Source organism: Typopeltis vanoorti, chromosome 10 (assembly GCF_054136105.1).
Source record: "Typopeltis vanoorti isolate ZY-2024b chromosome 10, IOZ_Tvanoo_1.0, whole genome shotgun sequence".
Taxonomy (NCBI): Eukaryota; Metazoa; Arthropoda; class Arachnida; order Uropygi; family Thelyphonidae; genus Typopeltis; species Typopeltis vanoorti.
The window spans coordinates 74,734,460-74,747,106 of NC_143558.1; the positions used below are offsets into that span (position 1 = coordinate 74,734,460).

General features: G+C 37.3%; 1 protein-coding gene across 2 annotated transcripts in view; it reads right to left on the reverse strand.

Annotated features, from left to right (window-relative positions):
• Positions 1–12,647, reverse strand: part of LOC150102514 (lys-63-specific deubiquitinase BRCC36-like) — a 143,928-nt gene that overhangs the window by 59,453 nt on the left and 71,828 nt on the right. Inside the window, exon 5 of one of the 2 annotated variants that reach the window (XM_090399200.1) lies at positions 4,039–4,100. In XM_090399200.1, the coding sequence (XP_090255326.1) occupies positions 4,039–4,100 (62 nt within the window). Of the gene's footprint in view, positions 1–4,038; positions 4,104–12,647 lie in introns of both variants that reach the window. The other variant, XM_090399199.1, reaches the window with a different exon arrangement.

Below are 12,647 nucleotides of genomic sequence, written 5' to 3' on the forward strand. Positions count from 1 at the left end.
CTTTTACAGCACTCTTTCCTCCATTCCTAAGCTTCTTCAACAACCTCCAGAATATTTTGCCACCTTCTTGATATTTATTTTCTATATTCTTGCCAAAGTCCTCCCATGACTTTTGTTTAGCTAGTTTTACACACTGTTTAGCTTTCTTACATTTGTCTCTGTATTCTGTAAGAGTAAAAGCTGACTGATTTGCCAGGAACTTTTGATATGCTTTCTTCTTTTCCTTCACTGCCTCTTTAACTTCCTGTGTCCACCAGGGAGTTCTGATTTTTTTATCCTTGCACACAACTTCACCACATGCCTCTCTGGCAGAATCAATCAATGTTTCCTTCAGAGTTTGCCACTGAATCTCCAAGGTTTGATTCCTGTTCTCAAACTCTTTCATTTTCTTTTCAATAATATTTCTGTATTTTAGTCTACAGTTCACATCTGAGAGCTGCTCAACTTTTATTCGCTTTAAAACTTTCGTACAAGTTATTCTTTTCAATATGAAATTCAATTTTATTCTGCTCAAGACTAAATAGTGATCACTTCCAATTTCAAATCCTCTGTACACTCTGGTGTCCTGCACCAGGGAGAAAACATCACTATCAACAATAACATAGTCAATGAGACTTTTCTTATTCCTAGCCTCTTCTCTCCATGTGAATTTGTGCACATTTTTATGTTGGAACATGGTGTTAGTAATAACCAGTCCATGTCCTGAGCAGAAATCCAACAGATATTTGCCATTATTATTAGCTTTGCTCTTTTCTCCAAATTTTCCCAAAATATTTTTGTATGTCTCACAATCATTTCCTACTCTACTATTTAGATCCCCAACAAGGACCAACTTTTCCTTTTTCATTGTGTCAGTTGCTTTTTCTAAAGCCTCAAAAAATTCCTCCACTTCTACCTTAGTAGAACCTTCTGTGGGACCATAGGCACAAATAAGTCTCATTGTCCAGTTCCCCATTCTCATATTTGCCCACATTACTCTACTTGAGACTGACTGCCATTCAAGAAGATTAGCCTCGTATTTTGTGTTGAATACTATGGCTACTCCTTCTTTTCCTTGATTGTCATTGCCTGAATATAACATTTTGTATTTATTGCTCAGAAAGATCTCACCAGTTTTAATCTTTTTTGTTTCAGTCACCCCTATTATGTCGATCTGGTACTTATCTAATTCCTCAGCTAGCTCCATTTCTATGCCATTCAGGCTTCTTACGTTGATAGTACCGATCTTTAACTCTGGTGATGTTGAGTTGGGGTTTGTTTTCAGATTTGTTCCAGTAGCTGACTTTTCGCTGTTCGCCCTGGTTCCCTGGTGAAAACAACGGGGGCCTTGTTTAACCGGGCGACGCCCCAGCCGGCATGAAATTTTGTCATGTTGTACCATCATTTTTTATTTTGGTTTAACCAATAAGAATACAATTTGGTCGGCTAAATCCCAAATTGCCAGCCCATCCTCGTTCGTTCAGTATCAAAGTAGATACCCAACAGGGTGCACCACGAGAAGGTGAGGATTGGACATTAGGTCAGAAGCCCTGGTCGGTTCTCTGCATTCCTTTAAAGGCTATGTGGAGGTCTCCTCTCAGTTATACAGCTTTGACCCTTAAGCACCCCTATATACCAAAGCATTATATTATAAATAAATGAAATATGAAGTAGCAACTTGTTTTAATTCATTTAATATTAATTTATTTTATTTAATAATTTGGTCCGGCCCTTGACTCGGAGACAGAATGATAATTTGGCCCCCGAATTAAGAAAGATTGCCCATACCTGATATAGATGCTGTGAGGGCATTATTCAAGAGCTATTTAACAGCAGCAATGTATGAATATATCCCAAAGGTGAAAAGACTAAATAAGGTAAGAGTAAAATGGATGAATGAAGAGATTAAGCATGAAATCTGGAAGAAGGCACTGTGGAAACAACACAAGATGAATGTTGGCAATGATCGGTTGCATGAAGAGTACAAATAGCAGGCCAGGAAGGTAACTCTTGGTAAAAGCAGCAAAAGTGCAGTATGAGAAGTTAGGCAATCAAGCTAAGAAAAATTTTAGTGAGTTCTTTTGATATGTGGCAAATAGAAGGAAAAATGACTATGGGAGGAGGAGGAGGATGCTAGTTGATGACACTGGCAGATTGGTAACTGATGCAGAGAATATAGTTTAATTATTCAATGATCAGTTTATCAGTGTATTTCATCCTCATGATGGCAACCTGAAGAGAAGCTGGAGTTTAGAAAGTTATGATGGAATAGAAACCGATAGTGAATAAGCAGGAAGTATATGAGGAATTAAGTAAACTTGATAATAATAAGGCAACAGGATTTGACAGTATATTGTCACGTATCACAAGGGAGTGCTCTATAGAATTAATGGTACCTTTGCCACAACTATTTAACATGAGTCCCAAAGGAATGGAAGGTGGGAAAAATTGTTCTACTTCACAAAGGAGTTCAGGTGATAGACTAAGGCTACAAATTATAGGCCAATCTGTGCTGCAGTTGTTATTAAGGTATTAGAGAAGTTGGCGAGGACTAGGAACAGAAAAATGGGTTGATAAAAGCAGTAATCTTTATGATAGTCAGCGTAGATTTGTTGGGGGGGGGGGGATTTTTCAGCAATCCGCTTACGTATCACAACAAGGTGGTGGGATCAGATAACAGCGTAGTAAGTTGGATAGCTGATTGGCTGTCAGACAATTATCAGTAGATTGTATATGGAGAGTGGTATCTCAAAAGAGGAAAGTCACTAGTGGAGTGCCACAGGGATCTGTTTTGGGAACATTATTGTTTAACTTTGTTAATGACATTGGAACTGATTTAACTGGAGACGATGTTTACTAAAATTGCAAAGTTGGGAAGGGTTATGAGAAGTAGAGGAGATGTTGTGGCCTGGCAGGAGGACCTGAATAGACTATGTGAGTGAGCAAATGAGGGGAGCTATTGGTTTAATGTCGCAAAGTGCAAGGTCTTGAAAATGGGTAGGCAAAATTGGAATGCAAAATATACAATAAATGGAGAAATTCTGAAAGAGGTAGAAGAGATGAGAGATCAGGGAGTAATGGTGAATAGAGACTTGAAGTTTAGGGGTCACATTACTAAAATTGTAAGAGCACCCTCATTACTATCATAATCCAAATGGATTATGGCAGTAATGAAGAGGACACTGACATGCAGAAGCAAAGAGATTATGGTTTCTTGTATAAAGCTCTGATCAGGCCACATATGGACTACTATGCACAGATTTGGTCACCTGGTTTTTAGAGGGTTTACTAAATGTCATGTCTATGGAATGTCAGATACAAGGAGAGATTGAGGGAATACAACTTACAGAGCCTTGTGAATAGAAGAAGAGCAGATATGATTGAGACATATAACTTTGTGAAGGACTGCTACCAGAACTAGAGTAGAATTAGGGCATCCATGGAAGCTACATAAGGAGAGTGTGAGCAAAGAGTGAGAAGCAGGTTCTTTGCATGGAAAATGATTGGTGAGTGAAATGCATTGCCTGAAAGTGTGGTGAGTGCATGGTGAACATGTGAATGTGTTCAAGGCACGGTTCAACGATCTTCTGGCATGAGAGAGAGAGAGTATAGACCTCCTACAATGAGTCCTTTGACTCCATGGAGGTCAGATGTTAATAATAATAATAAAACAGATATTAAATGCTTGAATAGCAAGTAAATGATCCATGGAAAGACCAAGGTTGAGGATTGATGCAGTCAGAAGTGTTGAAAGCCAAAATATAAAACATGATAGCACTGCAATCCTGAAAGATGAATTTGGAAGCAAATTAAAAAAGAAGGTAGTAATAATGTAAAGCTTTTATATAATACTATTATAGTATCCTATACACCCTTTTAAGGTACATGTCAGGAATATGATGACAATGTCTCCAAATAAGTACACCCTTTTAATGAAGAGTATTAGATAGTATTTTTGTATGTTGGAACAAAGTTAATAATAGAAAAGATTGTGTGCTTCTGTTTTCAATACTACAAATAGTACCTACTTTACAATACTACATATCGAAGACTACTTACTGGGGTGGTTCACCTTCAGGACTTTGATTAATTGACTGAAAACAAGTGATCTGTACTCGTCCCTGCTGAAAAGTTAAATTTTCTTTACCTTCACATAAAAGTTTAAATTTGTCTATATGAAGATAATTTTCTAAATTTATCCTTAAAATAAAAACAAGATATCTTTATTGTTACATACATATAAAGGTAAGCATACTTCAATCTGTGCATTACCATATTACAACAAAATGTAGTACAGTCAGTTCTTGCTTTACAAGTTTCCAGGTTTATAAGTTTTTTTTTTTCAAATATCAGCAAAACAGAAAATATGAATATTAGTTGCAATAAATAAATGCTAAACATTCATAAATGTGGCATTTCAAACCACATGCATAGCATTATATTACAGTACTATATGCATTTCTTTGTTCAAGTAGATGGGAGCACTTCACTGACAACAAAGTAATTACCATGCTGACATTACAAGGAGTAGTTTATGTTGCTCTATATTTTCACCGTCTTATTTCAAATTTAGTCCCCTTATTAATACTGTAAAGCATGCCAAAACAAAGTAGCACTATGGAGAGTTATATTAATAAAAAGAAATGTAGAAGAGGACAATTCCAGAAGACTGGAATGGCTGAGTTGGCAGATGACCAAAATTTAATTTGACGATGGTAATGAAGGCATGACAGCAAACTATGTGACATAGTCCAGACACACTCCGAGACAAAACAGAGATGTGGCCAGTCACCGTAGAAGAGACAGGAACCTCATCACGTAATCTTCCATAGTAAACCATGAAACAGAGAACTATGTCGGATTTAAGCAATAGAGACAAGGTTGGACCCTCCGCAACTTTTGTCTCTTGGAAACATTACAGGGAAGAAGAGAAAGAAACTCGGGAACGTAAAACGGATACTATGTAAATAGCATATGATGAAGATACCTTAAACCCTCCAGGGAGGGTATCTCCTGATCCCTCACGTCTGAAAACCAAGAATCTTCTCTTAAGGCTTGCAACTTGGAATGTAAGGACCTTATATGAAGCTGGGAAGTTAGATAACCTTATACAACTTGAAGCAATGAAAATAGACATTGCTGGCATCAGTGAAGTCAAATGGACTAATAGTAGAAAAATAAACAGAAAGAGCCATTCAATTATATACTCATGTGGAGACAGTCATAGGAATGGAGTAGCATTTTTACTAAAAAATAAGATTGCGCAATCCTTACTTGGATTTTGGCCCATAAGTGACAGGAGAATTGCATTAAAAATTGCAGCTCAACCTTTTAATATTTTTATTGTCCAAATATATGCACCTACTTCTGATTACCCAGATGAAGATGTAGAATGTTTCTATGAAGGCATTCAAAATGCACGTAACAATGCTAAATCAGATGACATAACTATCATTATGGGGTGATAGTTATGTCAAAGAGGAGAAAGATTAATACAATTCTGTGAAGAAAACAATCTTGTAATAGCAAATACTTTATTTAGCCACCCTCCTAGAAGACTTTGGAAAAGTCCTGGAAACAGCTATAGGAACCAGATTGACTATATAACGATTTAAAAAAAGATTCCGGAATAACATCTTGCAAGCCAAAACATACCCAGGGGCTGATATTGGATCAGACTACAATCCTGTGGTCATTAAAGCAGCAATAAAATTAAAGAAAACAATAAAACCTATAAACACAGAAAAATATGATCTTGGCTCCCTTAAAAATCAAGAAATATAAGATAAATTTTTAAAGGAACTGGCACAACCCACTGCTGTTAATGTTCCTGATTCCACCAAGTATCTTTACCCTAAAGATGAGATTGAGGATAGGTGGCAGAAATTTAAAGAGGGCATAAAAAAGGTAGTAAAACAAACAATTCCCAAATTTGGGAAGAAGATGAGTAAACCCTAGATGAATGACAAGATACTGAAAATGATGGAGGAAAGAAAGAAACACAAAAATTGTCCTGAATACAAGACCTTAAACAAGGAGATCAGGAAAGGGTGTAGGATTACAAAAGAACTCAACAAAAAAAGGCTCAACAACAAATGCAAGGAAATAGGGAGCTAACTAGCAAAAGGGTAGGCTCTCATTGCATTGAAGATACCAGTGGAAACATCTTAATGGAGAAAGACAAAATAAGGGATAGATGGGTAGAGTATTCAAAGGAACTCTACAATCATGATAGAATACATAAGCCAATGCAAGAAGATTTGGAGGGGCCTACTATTCTTACCTGGAGAGTAACAAAAGCCATTAGGAAACTGAGACCAGGAAAAGCTCCAGGAATGGATGGAATTATGGCAGAATATCTAAAGGCTTTAGATGATAAGGTAAGATCACTGACTGATATGTAACAAAATATACGAAACTGGACACCTGCCAAAAGATTTTAAGTACTCAACATTCCTACCAATACCTAAAAAATTGAAGGTGAAGAGTACAGAACAATCAGTCTGATCAGTCAGATAGCAAAAGTTATGTTATATATCACCCTAGAAAGAAATAAACATAAAATCAAAATGGAAATTAATTAAACACAATCCGGTTTTCAGAAAAATAAAGGAACTAGAGAAGGACTCTTCAACATTAGAACTATTATAGAAAGATATCTGGAGAAGCAGAAAGAAGTCTACTTATGTTTTATTGACCACACAAAGGCCTTTGACAATATACAACATGAACAACTAATCAAATGCATCAGAAATTTAGGAGTAGATGGTAAAGATACCAGATTACTGATAAATTTATATTGGGAGCAAACTGCCTCAATAAAAATATCAGCAGAAATTATGAGGGAATTCCCAGTAAAGAAGGGTGTCAGACAAGGCTATGTTCTTTCTCCTATATTGTTTAACCTCTATACTGAAAATATCTTCCAGCAATTAGAAGAATTTAAAGGAGTCAGCATAGGAGACATGAATATAAACAACTTAAGATAGGCAGATGATACAGTACTGCTAGCTGAAAATAAAAAAGATCTTCAAAGTCTACTAGAAGAGATGCTGAAGTGAAAAATATGGACTTAATTTCAACTTCAAGAAAACTAAAACCATGCTGCTAACATGAGAAAAAGGGAAAATACCTGATATAAATATTAAGATCAGAGGAAATACTTTAGATCAAGTAGAGAGTTATATATATTTGGGTCAACTAATTACAGAGAATGGAAAGTGTGATAAGGAAATATTAAGAAGAATAGAAATTGCTAGATCAACCTTCATTAGCATGAAAAACATTCAGACCTCAAGGGAAATTCACACAAAAACAAGAATTAGGCTGTCCAAATGCTACATATAGTCAACACTGCTATATGGAGCAGAAACCTGGACAATATCAAAATATTGCGAAAATAAACTAAAAGCCTTTTGAGATGTGGATCCTCAGAAGAATTCTTAGAGCCCATGGGCTGCCATAAAAACTAATTTAGAAATATTAGAAATGATTGGAGAAGACAGGAATCTGTTGAAAACCATTAAGAAAAGGAAAACCACCTACCTTGGTCGCAAACTAAGGCATGAATCCCCACAAAAACACTTCTAGAAGGAATGATACAAGGAAAAAGAAGAAGAGGAAGGCAAAGAACAGATTGGATGAGAATTATTAAGGACTGGACCTTTATGTCCTATAAAGAATGCAAAAGAGAAGCACAAAATCGTACATGGTGGAAGCTCATGGTAGTCAACCTCCTGGAAGGAAATGACATCTAACAAGACAAGACAAGAAGAGAACATTAGAAACAAAATATGACATCATTAGCAAATGTGAAGCCAAAAAGACTGATGATTTTTGTGCAGAATTACCTATGCACTTCAACTATGCATACAATTTTAAACAAGGATCAAAGCTGTATAACTGAGAGGAGACCTCCACATAGCCTTTAAAGGAATGTGGAGAACCGACCAGGGCTTCTGACCTAATGTCCAATCCTCACCTTCTCGTGGTGCACCCTGTTGGGTATCTACTTGGATACTGAACGAACGAGGATAGGTGGCAATTTGGGATTTAGCCGACCAAATTGCATTCTTATTGGTTAAACCAAAATAAAAAATGATGGTACAACATGACAAAATTTCATGCCGGCTGGGGCATCGCCCGGTTAAACAAGGCACCCGTTGTTTTCGCCAGGGAACCAGGGCAAACAGCGAAAAGTCAGATACTGGAACAAATCTGAAAACACACCCCAACTCAACATCACCAGAGTTAAAGATTGGTAATATCAACATAAGAAGCCTAAATGGCAAAGAAATGGAGTTAGCTGAGAAATTAGATCAGTACCAGATCAACATAATAGGGGTGACTGAAACACAAAAGACAAAAACTGGTGATATCTTTCTGAACAATAAATACAAAATGTTATATTCAGGAAATGACAATCAAGGAAAAGAAGGAGTAACCATAGTATTCAACACAAAATATGAGGCTAATCTTCTTGAATGGCAGTCAGTCTCAAGTAGAGTAATGTGGACAAATATGAGAATGGGGAACTGGACAATGAGACTTATTTGTGCCTATGGTCCCAAAGAAGGTTCTACTAAGGTAGAAGTGGAGGAATTTTTTGATGCTTTAGAAAAAGCATCTGACACAATGAAAAAGGAAAAGTTGGTCCTTGTTGGGAATCTAAATAGCAGAGTAGGAAATGATTGTGAGACATACAAAAAATATTTTGGGAAAATTTGGAGAAAAGAGCAAAGCTAATAATAATGGCAAATATCTGTTGGATTTCTGCTTAAGATATGGACTGGTTATTACTAACGCCATGTTCCAACATAAAAATGTGCACAAATTCACATGAAGAGAAGAGACAAGAAATAAGAAAAGTCTCATTGACTATGTTATTGTTGATAGTGATGTTTTCTCCCTGGTACAGGACACCAGAGTGTACAGAGGATTTGAAATTGGAAGTGATCACTATTTAGTCTTGAGCAGGATAAAACTAAATTTCATATTGAAAAGAATAACATGTAAGAAAGTTTTAAAGCGAATAAAAGTTGACTAGCTCTCAGATGTGAACTGTAGACTAAAATACACAAAGATTATTGAAGCAAAAATGATTGAAGCAAAAGAGCTTGAGAACAGGAATCAAACCTTGGAGATTCAGTGGCAAGCCTTGAAGAAATCCCTCATTGATTCAGCCAGAGAGGAATGTGGTGAAGTTGTCTGCAAGGATAGAAAAATTAGAACTCCATGGTGGACACAGGAAGTTAAAGAGGCAGTGAAGGAAAAGAAGAAAGCATATCAAAAGTTCCTGGCAAATAAGTCAGCTGTGCTCTTAGAGAATACAGAGACAAATGCAAGAATGCTAAACACTGTGTAAAACTAGCTAAACAAAAGTCATGCGAGGACTTTGGCAAGAATATAGAAAATAAATACCAAGAAGGTGGCAAAATATTCTGGAGGTTGTTGAAGAAGCTTAGGAATGGAGGAAAGAGTGCTGTAAAAGGAGTTAGAGATGATACAGGTGACATGAAAACAGAAGAAAAAGATATCCTTGAAGTATGGAGTAATTACTTTGAAAAACTGCTAAATGAAACAAGCAGTGATGACAGCACAGTGGTAAAAAACACTGACCAGGCATGTATTCAGGAATACATATCCATACTTTAAGTAGAAAAAGCCATCAAAGGCTTGAAATGTGGAAAGGCAGCAGGAGTAGATGATATTCGACCAGAAATGCTGAGGTATGGTGGTATAAAAGTCTTACAGTGGCTGCACTGCATAGTTCAGAAAGCCTGGACAGAGGGACGAATTCCCGATGATTGGAGTAGAGCTCTCATAGTACCCATATATAAAAAAGGGAAATAAAACTGAAAGTGAGAATTACAGAGGCATTTCCCTACTAAGTATACTTGAGAAATGATTGAGAAGAATTGTGGAAGAAAAGCTTTGTGAAGAACAGGTGAAGGATTCAGTCCAAATAGAGGCTGTCAGGATCAGATCTTCACTTTACGACAAATAGTTGAGAAAGCATGGGAATATAACAAAGATTTGTATTTAAGTTTTGTCGATATGGAAAAGGCATATGACAAGGTGCCAAGAGAGAAGCTATTCAATATGCTACAGTTATATGGTGTCAATGGGGCATTATATCAAGCAATACTTAGTCTTTATTTGAGTTGTAAGTCAGCAGTTAGAATTGAAGGAAGTACAGGAAGATGGTTTAATGTTAAATCTGGTGTGAGACAAGGATGTACATTATCCCCTCTGTTATTCATTATCTATATGGATCACATTATGAACGAAAGTGGTATTAAACATGATATCAGAATTGGAGATGTTAATGTCAGCTCTTTGCTTTATGTGGACGATGTTATACTTCTAAATAAATCTGCTACAAGTCTGCAAGATTCTGACTAAATTGAATAACTGTTGTAATAGATATGGTATGAAGGTCAGCAATGAAAAGACAAAGACAATGAAAATAGGCAGAATCATTGAAAATGTCAACTGTGTTGTGAATGGAGAACCTGTGGAACAAGTAAAACATTTCAGCTACTTAGGCACGATTTTTAGTGAAGATGGTAAATTCAATATAGAAATAGACAACAGAATCAGCAAAGCTGGTATGGTGGGAAGTCAATTGAATAAATTCATATGGAATAAGAGAGAAATTAGTCACGACACTAAATTAGCTGTATACAAAACAGTGTTCAAACCAGTTTTAACTTATCGATCTGAGAGCTGGGTTAGAAGTAAAACACTTGACCAAAGACTAGAGACCACAGATATGAGAGTACTGTGAAAGATTAAAGGCGTGAAGAGATGGCATCAATGGCAATATCATATTAAAAACGAGGATATTAGGAAAGAACTTGATATTGTCAGCATCCAGGAATGCGTTAGCAGAGCTAATCTCAGGTGGTATGGTCACTTAAACAGAATGGGTGAAGAAAGATTAGCAAAACAATTAAGAAAGGGGTTCAATGGATGAATAACACCATTAAGCTTGAGCTGCAAAAAAAGAAACAACTGTGGAGGGAATTTAAAGAAAGGGGTGACCTGCAGGCACACGAACGGTATAAAGTGCAGGCCAGAAAGGTAACGAGTGTGGTAAAAAAAGCAAAAGCGGATTATGAAAGGAAACTAGCTTTGCAAGCAAAAGAGAATCCAAAACAGTTCTTTCAATATGCTGCAAGTAAGAAAAAAACTGTACACGGTAAAATGATTTTAAGGAATGACGATGCTAAGGAGGTCACTGAATCAGTCGACATAGTGGAGTTACTGAGTGCGCACTTTGCAAAAGCATATCATCCAGGTGGTGACATTGAAAAAATGAAGGAACCATTAGTTTATACGGGAATAGTGATGAATGAAATGGAGGTGACTAGTCTATTACAGAACCTTAATGTGAACACATCTGTGGGATTGGATGGTATACCGGCACGGGTCTTGCGTGAAGCGGCTAAAGAATTATCAGTGCCCTTGACCATGTTGTTTAATCTGAGTCTCAGGTCTGGCTTAGTCCCGAAGGTGTAGAAAGAGGGGAAAATAGTTTCACTGCATAAAGGAGGATCCAAGACTACGGTTGCAAATTACCAACCGATCAGCACATCAGGAGTCGTTGTCAAGGTCTTAGAGAAAGTAGTCAAGGGAAAAATATAGGAATGGGTTGATGAAAACGAGATACTGTACAGGGGACAGCATGGCTTTGTGAAGGGTAGATCATGTTTCAGTAACTTGCTCAAGTTTTATAACAAGGTGACGGCTGAACTGGATAAGGGAAATGGGTTTACAGTGATACTGCTGGACCTGGCAAAGGCGTTTGACAGGATACCACATGGAATACTAATCCGTAAACTACAACATATGGGAATGGATATAGGGTTGGTGAGGTGGATAGGTGGTTGGTTGATGGAGAGATATCAAAGAGTAGTTTATTCAGGAGCAGAGTCCAAAAGACGGCCTGTGACTAGTGGTGTGCTGCAGGGTTCTGTTCTTGGACCACTGCTGTTTAATCTGTTCATTAACGATATAGGGAAGGATCTAAGTGGAACAATTCATTTGTTCGCTGATGATGCAAAGTTGGGTAGGGCAATAGTGAATGCAGAAGATGTCAAAGTCTTGCAGGATGACTTAGATAGATTGGAGTTCTGGGCTAAGGAGAATGGATGTCAATTTAATGTGACAAAATGTAAGGTTATGCATTTTGGGGTGAAAAGATTAGCAGCAGTATACCACATTGGTGGAACTGTACTCCAAGAGATTGATGAGGCCAGGGACTTGGGAGTGTTGGTGGATAGGGAGATGAAGTTTAGGGGGCACACTGCAAAAGTAGCTAAATCAGCTCATCAACTCACTTGGTTGTTGAAAAATACCTTGACGAGCAGAGACAAGCAAGTTATTGTACCTCTGTACCGAGCCTTGATAAGACCTCATCTCGACTACTGTGCCCAGATTTGGTCACCTCGGTTCCTTCTTGATGGGGAGGAGGTGGAGAGGATCCAGAGGCGAGTGATTAAGATGATAACAGGTCTATGGAATGAACCATATGAGAACAGGTTGAAGATTTGTGGGTTGCAGAAACTAGTTGATAGGCGGAGGAGGGGGGATATGATAGAGACATTCAAATTGCTAAAGGGATTCTATAGGATTAATTCAGAGGATATTTTTGAGATCAGGAC